The sequence below is a fragment of the Amblyraja radiata genome, chromosome 40 (assembly GCF_010909765.2).
Source record: "Amblyraja radiata isolate CabotCenter1 chromosome 40, sAmbRad1.1.pri, whole genome shotgun sequence".
Taxonomy (NCBI): domain Eukaryota; kingdom Metazoa; phylum Chordata; class Chondrichthyes; order Rajiformes; family Rajidae; genus Amblyraja; species Amblyraja radiata.
Window position 1 is genome coordinate 9,194,154 of NC_045995.1, and position 16,563 is coordinate 9,210,716.

Consider the following 16,563-nt stretch of genomic DNA (forward strand, 5'->3'; position numbering starts at 1 on the left):
TGAAAAAATAGCAGCAACCTGGATGAAGCCTCGACCGCGCGGAAACCACTTTCGAGCATTAGGGAGAGTGACCAAAACCTCCGGTGACCTCATGGGTGGCGGGCAAGGTCACCAGAGGTTGCTGTTTAGGTCTCCTAAGTGGGAGAGAGGCAGGGCCGGATTTAGATGAAGAGAGGCCCTAAACTATTTCACTTGTGAGGCCCCCTCCCTCCCAATCCCCCACCCCCATGACTAGAGGACCGTGACTACCCGACAGTGACAGTGTAACACGTTTAGATCCAACTGTATGTTGTCATTAAACAGTTGGTTTTAAAATACATATTGGATTCGCCGCGGAGCGGGCGATGCATTACCTGGATCGCCGTTTGAAGCTCTGGAGTGTTGGGCCTGCGGCAGGGATGGGGTTGGGGCTGGATGAAGGCAGGTGAGTGGACTGAGGCCGAGGCGATGTCTGGTGGCGGGGGGGGGGGGGGGGGGGGGGCGGGGGGAGGGGGGTATGAAGACTGTAGTGTGGGTGGGGAAGAGCTGGGGTCACATGGTTTGAGGGGGATGGGTAAGACCCAGTGGAACAGCCACTGAGATTACCAGGGTTAGGGACTAGTACTAGGACCCAGCGCAGTCAAACCCAGGGGAGTGGGAGTTAGCAGCGTGGAGACTTCAGGCCCGGCGCTGAGTCCAGGCTGCAGGTAAGATGACGGCTGCGAGCTGCTGGAGGGCGGTGGAATGGCCAGGGTCAGCGGGCGAAGAGTAGGAGGTCCCGGTGGGCGGATGGTCGGTGAGGCAGCGAGGTGAGTAGCCCCACCCCCCCCCCCCTCCCCCCTAGATCTCGAGGCCCTAAGCTTAAGCTTGTCTAGCTTGTACGCGAATCCGGCCCTGGAGAGGGGCTGAAGTTACAGTTATCAGGACAGAGTTCCACGAGTGGAGCAAGCTCACCAGGATTAAGCCAGGTTTCTTTGACCAGTAAGAAGTCCAATCCACGTGCGGTGAACAAGTCGTATCCGTGCGGTTCCCGGGGGTTGCAGGTGGTCGCCGGAGGTTGCAGGTGGTCGCCGGAGGTTGCAGGTGTTTGCCGGAGGTTGCAGGTGGTCGCCGGAGATTGCAGGTGGTCGCCGGAGGTTGCAGCTAGTGGATGCAGCTAGTCGGGAGACTGACAATTACCGCCGGGAACCCCACGGAAACCTTAGGTGGGGCGCAAAGTCTCCAGAGGTTTCCGTTCAGGTTTCCTAAGTGGGACAGGGGATCTCGCGTTGATCAGGGCCACTATTAGCAGGGACTGCGGGTGAGTTGTGCACCGGAAGCGGCTCCCACGCCGGCGGGCGGAGGTTCAGGAACACCAGGCCGCTGTGTTTCACACATGGCCTGGCTGGCTGGCGACCCGCGGGCCGACAGACCGGGGGCCGGAAAGATCGGCCGGAGAGAGGCAACCTGGGCTCGAGGGACCGCCGATAGATGGTGAGGTAGGGCCGACCAGATCCGACTTCACAGCGCTGAGCGACCCAGGTAAGCTGATTTTGAACGGGGGCGGGCGTATATTCCTCAGTCTTTCCAGGGCACCCGCGTGTTCACTCCGCCTCCTCGCAAGGCTGAGCCGTAAACCCACCGGGAACCGAGCGAGGAGCGAATGGTTAGACATAGAAACATAGAAAATAGGTGCAGGAGTAGGCCATTCGGCCCTTCGAGCCAGCTCCGCCATTCAATATGATCATGGCTGATCATCCAACTCAGTATCCTGGACCTGCCTTCTCTCCATACCTCCTGATCCCTTTAGCCACAAGGGCCACATCTAACTCCCTCTTAAATATAGCCAATGAACTGTTGCCTCAACTACCTTCTGTGGCAGAGAATTCCACAGATTCACCACTCTCTGTGTGTGAAAAAAAATGTTTTTCTCATCTCGGTCCTAAAAAACTTCCCCCTTATCCTTAAACTGTGTGTGGCCCCTTGTTCTGGACTTCCCCAACATCGGGAACAATCTTCCTGCATCTAGCCTGTCCAACCCCTTAAGAATTTTGTAAGTTTCTATAAGATCCCCCGTCAATCTTCTAAATTCCAGCGAGTACAAGCCGAGTCTATCCAGTCTTTCTTCTTAAACTGTGTGACCCCTTGTTCTGGACTTCCCCAACATCGGGAACAATCTTCCTGCATCTAGCCTGTTCAACCCCTTAAGAATTGTGTAAGTTTCTATAAGATCCCCCCTCAATCTTCTAAATTCTAGCGAGTACAAGCCGAGTCTATCCAGTCTTTCTTCATATGAAAGTCCTGCCATCCCAGGAATCAGTCTGGTGAACCTTCTCTGTACTCCCTCTATTGCAAGAATTTCCTTCCTCAGATTGAGGTAGCTTTGCCCGGGGCTTTGTCCGGGGTCTCGGATGAAGAAGGGGTTCGGCCCGAAACGTTGCCTATTTCCTTCGCTCCATAGATGCTGCTGCACCCGCTGAGTTTCTCCAGCATTTTTGTCTACCACGGATGAAGACCTCGACGACAGAGGCTCGGATGTCCAGGAGTGTTTGGCGTTCGGACACCAGGATTCCGGACGGCCAGACGGGAGACGGTGGGCAGCCTAACACAACGGCACGGCCAACTTGTGTTTGTAACCCCGGCATTCCCCCTCTCTAGTTTGTCAACCAGCCCATCACCACCCCCTCCCAGTTTCTGCCAAACAACGTTTTTTTCCCATACAGATGTATTTTCCACACATCTGGAGTATTGTGTACAGTTTTGCTCTCCTAATTTGAGGAATTTAATATAGATAAATGTGAGGTTTTCACTTTGGCGGCAAAAACAAGGGGGCAGATTATTATCTCAATGGGGTTAGGTTAGGTAAGGGGGGGAGGTGCAGCGAGACCTGGGCGTCCTTGTACATCGGTCACTGAAAGTTGGCTTACAGGTACAGCAGGCAGTGAAGAAAGCGAATGGTATGTTGGCCTTCATAACAAGAGGATTTCAGAATAGGAGTAAAGAGGTTCTTCTGCTGTTGTATAGGGCTCTGGTGAGCCCACGTCTGGAGTATTGTGTGCAGTTTTGCTCTCCTCATTTGAGGAAGGACATCCTTGTGATTGAGGCAGTGCAGCGTAGGTTCACGAGATTGATCCCTGGGATGGCGGGACTGTCATATGAGGAAAGATTGAAAAGACTAGGCTTGTATTCACTGGAGTTCAGAAGGATGAGGGGGTCCATATAGAATCATATAAAATTATAAAAGGACTGGACAAGCTAGATGCAGGAAAAATGTCCTCCTTTTTTGGGCGAGTCCAGAACCAGGGGCCATACACACTTAGAATAAAGGGGAGGCCATTTAAGACTGAGGTGAGAAAATACTTTTTCACCCAGAGAGTTGTGAGTTTGTGGAATTCCCAGTCACTGGATGGATTTAAAGATAGTTAGATAGAGCTTCAGGGGCTAGTGGAGTCAAGGGTTATGGGGAGAAGGCAGGCATGGGTTATTGATAGGGGACGATCAGCATGATCATGATGAATGGCGGTGCTGGCTCGAAGGGCCGAATGGCCACCTCCTGCACCTATTGTCTATGTTTCTATATTTCTATGTTTCACCCGACTTCTGCAATATATCGACAAAACAATTGTTCATTAAAATAATTTATTATTATCAGTGTTATATCTTTCAATATAGTCTATTAAATAAAACTTAAACTTTTAACTTCCTAATTAATTCATCTTATTCTTCCTCTTCACCCTGTCTCGCCAAGTCGGCGGAATCCACGGCCACCTCCTGGTAGTCCTTCTCCAGCGACGCCATGTCCTCCCGCGCGTCCTGGAACTCCCCTTCCTCCAGCCCCTCTCCCACGTACCAGTGGACAAAGGCCCGCTTGGCGTACATCTTGTCGAACTTGAGGTTGAGGCGGGACCAGGCCATGGAGATGGCGGTGGTGTTGCTCAGCATGCAGAGGGCGCGTTGTACCTTGGCCAGGTCTCCCCCCGGCACCACAGTCGGGGGCTGGTAATTGATGCCCACCTATGGCCGGAAGAAAAATATCTTAATATAAATACTACTTACAAAAAAAACATGTTCCATTATCAATTTAATATGCGCCCAAAAATTAACCAAACATCGTTTAGTAGAATCTTGTGATTCCCTAAAATAAATCTCAGGCTGTAAGTATTATCTGGATAGCCATCATCGCCGCAAGTTCCGATATGCGTGTTAGAGCCATGAAGGTATGGAGCTGTGCAGCTGGGAAACATGCCCTTCCAACCACCTTGTCCATGCCCCAAGAGTTGACATGTTGGGTTCGTCTCATTTGCCTGCGGCTGGCCTCAATCTCCAAAACCAATCGTATCCACATGTTTTGGGATTTACTATATGTACCTAACTTCCAGAATGCATTCAGATGCAGTGAAGAAAGCTAATGGAATGTTGGCCTTCATAACAAGAGGATTTCAGTATAGGAGTAAAGAGGTTCTTCTGCAGTTGTATTGGGCTCTGGTGAGACCACATCTGGATTATTGTGTACAGTTTTGGTATCCTAATTTGAGGAAGGATGTCCTTGTGATTGAGGCAGTGCAGCGTAGGTTCACGAGATTGATCCCTGGGACGGCGGGACTGTCATATGAGGAAAGATTGAAAAGGCTATGCTTGTATTCACTGGAGATGAGAAGGATGATGGGAAAATCTAATAGGAACATATAAAATTATAAAAGGACTGGAAAAGCTAGATGCAGGAAAAATGTTCCCAATGTTGGGCGAGTCCAGAACCAGGGGCCACACACAGTCTTACAATAAAGGGGAGGTCATTTAAGACTGAGGTGAGAAAAAACCTTTTCACCCAGAGAGTTGTGAATTTGTGGAATTCCCTGCCACAGAGAGCAGTGGAGGCCAAGTCACTGGATGGATTTAAGAGAGAGTTAGATAGAGCTCTCGGGGCTATGGGAGTCAAGGGATATGGGGAGAAGGCAGGCACGGGTTATTGATAGGGGACGATCAGCCATGATCACGATGAATGGCGGTGCTGGCTCGAAGGGCCGAATGGCCTCCTCCTGCACCTATTTTCTTTGTTTCTATGTTTCTGTGAATTGGTCACACTCACCTTGAACCCGGTCGGGCACCAGTCCACGAACTGGATGGAGCGCTTGGTCTTGATGGTGGCGATGGAGGCGTTGACGTCCTTGGGCACCACGTCCCCGCGGTACAACATGCAGCACGACATGTACTTGCCCTGGCGGGGGTCGCACTTCACCATCTGGTTGGCCGGCTCGAAGCAGGCGTTGGTCAGTTGTGGAACGGACAGTTCCTCGTGGTAAGCCTTCTCGGCCGAAATAATGGGAGCGTAGGTGACGAGCGGGAAATGGATGCGCGGGTAGGGGACCAGGTTGGTCTGGAACTCAGTCAGGTCCACGTTGAGGGCGCCGTCGAAGCGCAGCGAGGCGGTGATGGACGACACGATCTGCGCCAACAGGCGGTTGAGGTTGGTGTAGGTGGGGCGCTCGATGTCTAGGTTCCGCCGGCACACGTCGTAAATGGCCTCGTTGTCCACCATGAAGGCGCAGTCGGAGTGCTCCAGGGTGCAGTGGGTGACCAGCACCGCGTTGTAGGGCTCGACCACGGCGGTGGAGATCTGCGGCGCCGGGTAGACGGAAAACTCCAGCTTGGATTTCTTGCCGTAGTCCACGGAGAGTCTCTCCATGAGGAGGGAGGTGAAGCCCGAGCCGGTGCCGCCGCCGAAACTGTGGAAGATGAGGAACCCCTGGAGTCCGGTGCACAGATCGGCCTGAGGGCGGAGAAGGGGCAAAGCATCAATTCTTGATAGGGAAGGGGCGACGCGATAGGGTCATGTTGGTCTCTATAGCCGGCGCTGAGAGAGATAGTGCGGTGGGTATCTCAGTGATGAAGGGAGAGGTAGCAATGGGAATCCGGGAGCATCGTGGCCGCAGTACTCGGGAATGGACCGGTGTAACCGGATACATTGGCGCTGCACGCACGGGGAGCGTTGTACAAGAATTTGCATTCGCTCAGCAACCTACCAGCTTCCGGATGCGATCCAGGACCAGGTCCACGATCTCCTTGCCGATGGAGCAGTGGCCCCGGGCGTAGTTATTGGCCGCGTCCTCCTTGCCGGTGATGAGCTGCTCGGGGTGGAAGAGCTGGCGGTAGGTGCCGGTCCGCACCTCGTCTGCAGGGGGAGGGGAGGGGAGCACAGAAGCGTGAATTCACCATCGGCACACACTCCTCCATCCCCGCACGGGAGGGGTTTAAGACACCGCCCTACATTCTCTGGACCCCCCCCCAACTTACCGATCACCGTGGGCTCCAGGTCGATGAACACGGCCCTTGGTACGTGCTTGCCCGCCCCCGTCTCGCTAAAGAAGGTGTTGAACGAATCGTCGCCGCCTCCGATGGTCGAGTCGGTGGGCATCTGTCCATCCGGCTGGATCCCGTGCTCCAGGCAATACAACTCCCAGCAAGCGTTGCCAATCTGGACGCCAGCCTGGCCGATGTGGATTGAAATACACTCGCGCTGTTGGCGAGGGGAAACAGGGGGTGAGATGGACTCCACTTAGACTTGTTCAAAGCGCATTGATCGCACACCGACCCACGCCCTATGTGAGCACCGTCTCAGTTCTACCCACCTCTACAATTCGCGCACACACCACGCTGCATTCGCCTTTTGCAACCCTCGAATTCCTGGCAAATTCCCGCCCCGTGAGTACCCCGCGCCCTTCCCTCCCACCGTCGCCTCATTCCCGCTCAGCGTATCCATTCAGCCACTACGATCCCAATTCCCCGGGTGCGCTCTCCCTTTCCCCGTGTCCAGTCTCGAACACCAGTCCACGAATCTCCTCCCCCCCCCCCGTGGATCCCTCGCTCGGGTGGAACACGCGCGTCTCACGGGCATCCTCCCGCGCGCTCACCATGTTGCTCCGCTCGCGTGTTTCCAGAGACAGTGACGCAATGCGGCGCCGCTCCGGTATTTATACGGCCCCCGGGGATAGAACGTTAGCGCTGGGCCGAACGAGCGCTGACTGGTCAGTGAGAACAATGGCCTTGGTTGCCACAGGAAACAAACACATAAGGTTCCAAGGCGCTCATTGATGAATAATCCACAGTGTGTGACGTAGAAAGATGGACCTTCAGTGACGCAATCCATTGCCCGTTGTCATCTGCCAGATTACAATCCATCACTTGCCGCTAGAAATACAGCGGTCTGACCAAATGCCCCCAAGTGAAACCTAGCGCCACCTATTACACTTCCTCACCCAATGAAATAAACCATTCGTACATGAACCAGCTCACCAGTGCCATAATGCAACGAGACCTGGGTGTCATGGTACACCAGTCATTGAAAGTAGGCATACAGGTGCAGCAGGCAGTGAAGAAACCGAATGGTATGTTAGCATTCATAGCAAAAGGATTTGAGTATAGGAGCAGGGAGGTTCTACTGCAGTTGTACAAGGTCATGGTGAGACCACACCTGGAGTATTGTGTACAGTTTTGGTCTCCAAATCTGAGGAGAGACATTCTTGCCATAGAGGGAGTACAGAGAAGGTTCACCAGACTGATTCCTGGGATGGCAGGACTTTCATATGAAGAAAGACTGGATGGACTCGGCTTGTACTCGCTAGAATTTAGAAGATTGAGGGGGGATCTTATAGAAACTTACAAAATTCTTAAGGGGTTGGACAGGCTAGATGCAGGAAGATTGTTCCCGATGTTGGGGAAGTCCAGAACAAGGGGCCACACACAGTTTAAGGATAAGGGGGAAGTCTTTTAGGACCGAGATGAGAAAAACATTTGGTGTATCTGTGGAATTCTCTGCCACAGAAGATAGTTGAGGCCAGTTTATTGGCTATATTAAAGAGGGAGTTAGATGTGGCCCTTGTGGCTAAAGGGATCAGGGGGTATGGAGAGAAGGCAGGTACAGGATACTGAGTTGAATGATCAGCCATGATCATACTGAATGGCGGTGCAGGCTCAAGGGCCGAATGGCCTCTACTCCCGCACCTATTTTCATAGGTTGGGAGAGATTGGACCAGGGAAGATAGGATGGATTCGACGTAGGTGGAAATCATTTCCGTGGGACAGGAGCAGGCGGGAACAATGGGTCTGTCAGGGCAGTTGTGTTTGAGGATTCTGGAGAGAAGTTACAAACGGGCAGTGCTTGATCTTCTAATTCCCGTGGTCTATTTCTGGGCCTGTGGCACAATGCAGCATGGTGACCATCATCTCCTTTTCATTTCTCTGCTTCAGGCATATAGCCTGGCGGCACAGACAGGGTGCAATGCTGTGGCTATATCGGCCGCCGACGCTGCCACATTTGTAATGTGTCCAAGTACTGAGTATAGAAGTTGGGAGGTCATGTTGCAGTTGTATATGACGTTGGTGAGATCGCATTTAGAATATTGTGAGTACTTCTGGGCACCGTGTATAGGGAAGATATTGTCGTGCTTGAAAGGGTTCAGAGTGGATTTACGAGGATTCTGCCAGGACTAGAAGGTCTGATCTATATGGTAGGCAGCTCCCGCTACAAGCCTGAAGGAAAGGAACGTTAGGTAAGTACTTACCTTCAGTTTAAATTAGCGACTTTGCGATTGTTTTTGCTCCAGGGGGAGCAAAGCAGCAGAGGGAAGCGGCCCCCGTTCGACTCCAGGGAAGGAGCCGACAGTGGAGGGGGGAGAGGCGGCAACGGGATCGCACACGCTGCGGTCCACAGACACGGGTGCTGAGCTGATGCCCTGTCCGATAAACAGCTGTCTGACCAACAGCAGCGGACTGGAGGGAAATTTAAAAACCGGCCGGCACCCCTGCAGACTCCCAACAAGGAGACTCGCCGCCCGAGAACCGCTGAAATGCCGCCCGAAAACGGCAGATAGCCTCCAACAGCAAGGTCAGGACCAACCTCAGGCTGGAGACAGACACGGAAGATGGGATCAGCACTTCAAACAAGAAACAAGAGTGTCTGTTTCTCCAAGCCAGAGGAAGGTCATGGAGCTAAAAACTCCAGCGAGACTGCCTCAGGAGTAGGGGCAAGTCCGCCAAGGGAGCTTAACACTCCCACTCCAGTGCTTCCACACTGGCCATCTCCCTTGTCGAGGGATCGATGGGGACCAGAGCTGGGCTGGTCAAGAAGAGGGGTCACTGGCTGAACAACATCGGGAGTATGCTTGAGGTACAGGATCAGGAAGAGCTGCTGGGTGTGGCCGCTATGTGGCTCCAACACTAGCGAGATGGCTTTTCAGTCTCAACTGGCGGCCAGCTTACTACCTGTTCTTTCAAAAAACCTCTCCAAGACAGGTAGTCATGAGGTGTTGGATTTCATCACGCCTCCCCTAAATTGCATTTACTCAAAGTGCCCACCGTTATTGGGGGGTACATTGAGCATAGCTTTTAAAAACCCAAATATCTTAAAATGAATTTGATATCCCTGACGTCGGTTATCATTTTCGCATGCTCTTTCCAGAGGGTCAGGGTAGTATGGCAAAACACCTGACCCTAGTGTTCGCAGTGCTCCGCAACTTCTCAGGAAGTTATAAAACCTGCCCTCAACTCAAAACATTTTACAGGACTGTGAGAACGCCGACCTCACAACCACAGATCCTGCTGTCTGGCTAAGTTACCAAACCAAGCCTAAAAAACTGGAGAAGTATCCAAAATATTCGGCGCAAGAGGGCAGGGTCTGGAATGAGCACCACACGTAAACCAGTCAGCAGTACCTCTAACGCGTCCACCAGGAGGGTCTACCTCATGGTACTGGTGAAAGCTCGGGGCCTGCATGCCAATCCCGTAAGCCTTTCAGGCCAGGGCCCAGAGCAGGCCCCATGGAAAATGCGCCACCCCCCAACATCACCGCCACGTCAGACAACGTGCAAGACTCGTTGGACCGGCAGGAAACAGAAGAATACCCATAACCATGGAGGTAGGTGGGTCTGGTTCCTACCAAGGTATAGAAAATAGGGGCTTAATACTAACAGGGGGGAGATTACACCTGTTTTAAGAAGCACGGGAGTCTATCACGAGTGATCAGTATATACTCAATGGCTTTAGTGGATACAAAATACAATTCATACTAGAAAAATTGCCACCAGTTCAACATTTACCCCGGAGGGTATTTCCCTCTCCATTAAAGAAACGAGAAGGACAAGCTGAACTTGTGAGACTATTACAAAGGGTATCATGGGAAACATGAACCTTTGGAATTCGTATCAAATATTCGTCACTAAACCCAAAAAGATGGTGGATGTCGCATCATCATTGACTTAACTTCACTAAATATGTTTGTTAAGTATATACATTTCAAAATGGAAACGGTTGTTACTGCCAAACAACTAATTTCCAAAGGATACTTCATGGCAAGCATTGATCTTAAAGATGTTTACCATTTAGTACCATTCACAAGGATCATCGCAAATACCTGAAATTTACCTGGATGGGGCAGCTATGGCAGTTTAAAACGTTACCCAATGGATTCACATCAGCCCAAGATTATTCACCAAGATACTAAAACCAGCTCTGGCAATATTCACAAGACAAAAACATATTGTCATGGCATATCTTGATGATATCTTTAAAAAATAGGCAAGACCATGGAATGGACTATGTTAGCTGCTTCAGCTACCAAACAGTTATTCGAAACCCTGGGATTGTCTTACATCCAGATAAATCTAAGTTGAAGCCATCCACAATCATGGACTACTTGGGCTTCACAATTAATTCAGTCTACGTGACTGTAACATTGCCAAGAGACAAAACAGTTGAATTGGCACAATCATGCAACAATTTAATGGTCCACGTACTCCCAACTATTCGACAAGTAACAGAGTAATTGGGAAAATGGTAGCAGCATTTCCGGCTACATAATTCGGACCTTTGCACCAAAAACGACATACAGGTCATTATGATCGTGTCATGAAGTTACCCACTGAAGCAATATCAGAACTACAGTGGTGGTCAAAAAACGTTTGGCATAATTTCAACCTATTATCATCACTAATCCTACGTCAGTTATCCAAACAGATGCCAGTGCTCAAGGCTGGGGAGCAACTAACTCTATTTCCAGCACAAGTAGTAGATGGACTAACCCAGAGTCATCGTTACCACTTACACTGGGCATTAATTATCTACAGATGTTGGGTGACTTTTTTGGTTTAAAAGCATTTGCACAAATATGCATCGCTTGCATGTACGGTTACAAATAGATAATACTACGGTGGTGGCCTACATTAACCATATGGGCGGCATAAAATCGGTATCATGCGACAAGTTGGTCAACACAATTTGGCAATGGTGTGTCGAAAGACATATTTGGCTATCAGTAACTTACCTGCCAGGTAAGCTAAATACAGTGGCAGACACCAGGTCACGTAAATTTAATGACAACATCGAATGGATGTTAAACCCCCAAAAAATTGCATAAGTTATCAAGCAATATGGCACGCCAGATATCGATTTATTTGCATCAACGCTAAATCACCAGGTACCTATGTATGTCGCTTGGGAACCAGACCCTGAGGCAGCAGCGGTAGATGCGTTCGCGCTGGATTGGGGAAATGCTTCTTCTATGCATTTCCTCCCTTCTGCCTCATCAGTTGGGGACTACGCACAATACAAATGGACTCTGCTTCAGGTATTTTGATAGTACCCGACTGGCCTACATGGTTCCCAATACTCCATGACATGTTTGTTGAAACTCCGATGGTATTCCCCAGTGACCCAGAGTTATTAACACCCAGTGTCGGGCACAAGCCACCCGTGCTATGAAAAAATCAAACTCCTGGGTTGCAGATTCTGCACAAACCACTTCTGGGACTGGGATTATCAGAACAAACCGTCGACACCATGTCAGCATCCCTCCGAACATCCACTAAAAACAGCACTTGTCCAGCATCAAGAAATGGGAGAAGTACTGCTTGGATACAGGGACCACCTACTCAACCGCTACAGTTACCAATGTACTGGAATTCCTGGCGAACCTTCACCACGATGAAGGACTCAGCTACAGCGCCATCAACACAGCTAGAAGTGCCCTGTCTGTCTATTTAAAACCAGCTCCAGGACAACAGGCCATGGGGTCCCACCCGCTGGTGGTTAAACTAATGAAGGGTATTTATAACTCTAACCCCCTAGACCAAGGTACACCCATACATGGGATGTCAGTGTGGTCCTGAAATACCTCAGGGGATGGCCACCAGCCAGATCCCTCAACCTGGAACAATCTATGCTCAAAACACTCATGTTGATGGCACTTGTATCTGCACAGAGGGTCCAGTCACTACACCTATTGCGACTGGACAGCATGCTCACTGCTCCAGACCAGATCTCTGTCGTTATCCAGGGACTGATCAAACAGAGCAGACCAGGAACACCTAATCCAGTCGTGGAATTCCGGGCTTACCCGCCAGAACCACGGTTATGTGCCATGACCCACCTACTATCCTACATAGACACAACCAAAATATTCGGAAATGAAAAGCCTTGTGGGTCAGTCATAAAAAACTTTATGGTCGGGTGACGAGCCAAACCATTGCGAGATGGCTCAAGCAGGTGCTAAAAACTGCTGGGATAAAAACTAACATGTACAAATGTTATTCCACCAGGGCAGCATCCACGTCGACGGCTAAAAGAATGGACGTGCCTATAGACCACATCCTGGCTACAGCAGGATGGTCGGGGGAAAGACCGTTCAGAAATTTTATAATAAACCGTTGGCAAAACCTGTTTTATTTGCAGGAAAGATTTTACAGACTGCAAATATTTTATTTAAGCCCAGGGGAGCAATTTAATTTCTTTGTTGTTATTGTTAAAAAATACCATTGTGTTTTTCTTCAAACAGAATCATTGGTTGATTACGATAACACACTTCGTCCCTCAAGGACTTCGGCAGTGCGTGAAGTAATAACTGTTACACGGTTTGAAATCACAGAGCTTTAAAATCTTCACGGAAGCACTCACGTGACTCCGAAGTAATATAATAATAAGATTAAACGAGAATTTACCAGTTTGAAGTTTGATCTGTATTTTATGAGGAGTTACGATGAGGGATTACGTGCCCTCCGCTCCCACCCTCAATAATATGGGTCAAACTGACAAACTGATGTCTCCTTGTCTTTACTATGTTTACTTCAATAACTGCGTCTATCTGTGATTCCACACCGCTGCTTTGACGTATGACGCGCATGCGTGCTGAACGGGCTCTTCACGTAATCCCTCATCGTAACCCCTCATAAAATACAGATCAAACTTCAAACTGGTAAGTTCTCGTTTAATCTTACTATTAGTTGATGTTCGAAGCTGGAGAAAGGAACAGCGTTCAGGAGGCGGCAGTTGAAATGTTTCTTAAACACAGTGGCTAGGCCCCCACGCGTCCGGAGAGCCGAGGCGAGCTGAATAAAAGCTCCTGTCCCACTTAGGAGACCTAAACAGCAACCTCTGGTGACCTGCAACCTCCTACCACCTCCCACGCATATGTTGAAAACCTTCCTCGACTATGAAAAAAAACCGGCTTCGACTCGACCTGCGACTAAAAAATGATCGATTTTTTAAACGGCAACCTATTTTTAGTCGAGGCCGGTTTTAAACATGATGAAAAAATAGCAGCAACCTGGATGAAGCCTCGACCGCGCGGAAACCACTTTCGAGCATTAGGGAGAGTGACCAAAACCTCCGGTGACCTCATGGGTGGCGGGCAAGGTCACCAGAGGTTGCTGTTTAGGTCTCCTAAGTGGGAGAGAGGCAGGGCCGGATTTAGATAAAGAGAGGCCCTAAACTATTTCACTTGTGAGGCCCCCTCCCTCCCAATCCCCCACCCCCATGACTAGAGGACCGTGACTACCCGACACTGACAGTGTAACACGTTTAGATCCAACTGTATGTTGTCATTAAACAGTTGGTTTTAAAATACATATTGGATTCGCCGCGGAGCGGGCGATGCATTACCTGGATCGCCGTTTGAAGCTCTGGAGTGTTGGGCCTGCGGCAGGGATGGGGTTGGGGCTGGATGAAGGCAGGTGAGTGGACTGAGGCCGGGGCGATGTCTGGTGGAGGAGTGGGGGGGGGGGGGTGGTGAGGCGGCGAGGGGGTATGAAGACTGTAGTGTGGGTGGGGAAGAGCTGGGGTCACATGGCTTGAGGGGGATGGGTAAGACCCAGTGGAACTGCCACTGAGATTACCAGGGTTAGGGACTAGTACTAGGACCCAGCGCAGTCAAACCCAGGGGAGTGGGAGTTAGCAGCGTGGAGACTTCAGGCCCGGCGCTGAGTCCAGGCTGCAGGTAAGACGACGGCTGCGAGCTGCTGGAGGGCGGTGGAATGGCCAGGGTCAGCGGGCGAAGAGTAGGAGGTCCCGGTGGGCGGATGGTCGGTGAGGCAGCGAGGTGAGTACCCGCCCCCCCCCTAGATCTCGAGGCCCTAAGCTTAAGCTTGTCTAGCTTGTACGCGAATCCGGCCCTGGAGAGGGGCTGAAGTTACAGTTATCAGGACAGAGTTCCACGAGTGGAGCAAGCTCACCGGGATTAAGCCAGGTGTCTTTGACCAGTAAGAAGTCCAATCCACGTGCGGTGAACAAGTCGTATCCGTGCGGTTCCCGGGGGTTGCAGGTGTTTGCCGGAGGTTGCAGGCGGTCGCCGGAGGTTGCAGGTGGTCGCCGGAGGTTGCAGCTAGTGGAAGCAGGTCGGGAGACTGACAAAAACCGCCGGGAACCCCACGGAAACCTTAGGTGGGGCGCAAAATCTCCAGAGGTATCCGTTCAGGTTTCCTAAGTGGGACAGGGGATCTCGCGTTGATCAGGGCCACTTTTAGCAGGGACTGCGGGTGAGTTGTACTCCGGAAGCGGCTCCCACGCCGGCGGGCGAGGTTCAGGAACACCAGGCCGCTGTGTTTCACACATGGCCTGGCTGGCTGGCGACCCGCGGGCCGACAGACCGGGGGCCGGAAAGATCGGCCGGAGAGAGGCAACCTGGGCTCGAGGGACCGCCGATAGATGGTGAGGTAGGGCCGACCAGATCCGACTTCACAGCGCTGAGCGACCCAGGTAAGCTGATTTTGAACGGGGGCGGGCGTATATTCCTCAGTCTTTCCAGGGCACCCGCGTGTTCACTCCGCCTCCTCGCAAGGCTGAGCCGTAAACCCACCGGGAACCGAGCGAGGAGCGAATGGTTAGACATAAAAACATAGAAAATAGGTGCAGGAGTAGGCCATTCGGCCCTTCGAGCCAGCTCCGCCATTCAATATGATCATGGCTGATCATCCAACTCAGTATCCTGGACCTGCCTTCTCTCCATACCTCCTGATCCCTTAAGCCACAAGGGCCACATCTAACTGCCTCTTAAATATAGCCAATGAACTGTTGCCTCAACTACCTTCTGTGGCAGAGAATTCCACAGATTCACCACCCTCTGTGTGTGAAAAAAAATGTTTTTCTCATCTCGGTCCTAAAAGTCTTACCCTTTATCCTTCAACTGTGTGTGGCCCCTTGTTCTGGACTTCCCCCAACATCGGGAATAATCTTCCTGCATCTAGCCTGTCCAACCCCTTAAGAATTTTGTAAGTTTCTATAAGGTCCCCTGTCAATCTTCTAAATTCCAGCGAGTACAAGCCGAGTCTATCCGGTCTTTCTTCATAAACTGTGTGACCCCTTGTTCTGGACTTCCCCAACATCGGGAACAATCTTCCTGCATCTAGCCTGTTCAACCCCTTAAGAATTTTTAAAGTTTCTATAAGATCCCCCCTCAATCTTCTAAATTCTAGCGAGAACAAGCCGAGTCTATCCAGTCTTTCTTCATATGAAAGTCCTGCCATCCCAGGAATCAGTCTGGTGAACCTTCTCTGTACTCCCTCTATTGCAAGAATGTCCTTCCTCAGATTGAGGTAGCTTTGCCGGGGCTTTGTCCGGGGCCTCGGATGAAGAAGGGTTTCGACCCGAAACGTTGCCTATTTCCTTCGCTCCATATATGCTGCTGCACCCGCTGAGTTTCTCCAGCATTTTTGTCTACCACGGATGAAGACCTCGACGACAGAGGCTCGGATGTCCAGGAGTGTTTGGCGTCCGGACACCAGGATTCCGGACGGCCAGACGGGAGACGGTGGGCAGCCTAACACAACGGCACGGCTAACTTGTGTTTGTAACCCCGGCATTCCCCCTCTCTAGTTTGTCCACCAGCCCATCACCACCCCCTCCCAGTTTCTGCCAAACAACGTTTTTACCCATACAGGTGTATTTTCCACACATCTGGAGTATTGTGTACAGTTTTGCTCTCCTAATTTGAGGAATTTAATATAGATAAATGTGAGGGTTTCACTTTGGCGGCAAAAACAAGGGGGCAGATTATTATCTCAATGGGGTTAGGTTAGGTAAGGGGGGGGAGGTGCAGCGAGACCTGGGCGTCCTTGTACATCGGTCACTAAAAGTTGGCTTGCAGGTACAGCAGGCAGTGAAGAAAGCGAATGGTATGTTGGCCTTCATAACAAGAGGATTTCAGAATAGGAGTAAAGATGTTCTTCTGCTGTTGTATAGGGCTCTGGTGAGCCCACGTCTGGAGTATTGTGTGCAGTTTTGCTCTCCTCATTTGAGGAAGGACATCCTTGTGATTGAGGCAGTGCAGCGTAGGTTCACGAGATT

At 51.0% G+C, this 16,563-nt stretch overlaps 1 protein-coding gene across 1 annotated transcript; it reads right to left on the reverse strand.

The window, feature by feature from the left end:
* Window positions 1-3,675: 3,675 nt before the first annotated feature.
* On the reverse strand, window positions 3,676-7,257 carry LOC116967587 (tubulin alpha chain-like). Its single transcript, XM_033014202.1, has 5 exons — window positions 7,249-7,257; window positions 6,250-6,472; window positions 5,979-6,127; window positions 5,045-5,725; window positions 3,676-3,972 (listed from the first exon to the last, which is right to left on the reverse strand). The coding sequence occupies exons 1-5, from the start codon at window positions 7,255-7,257 to the stop codon at window positions 3,676-3,678; spliced, it is 1,359 nt and encodes a 452-aa protein (XP_032870093.1).
* Between the last annotated feature and the right edge of the window lie 9,306 nt (window positions 7,258-16,563).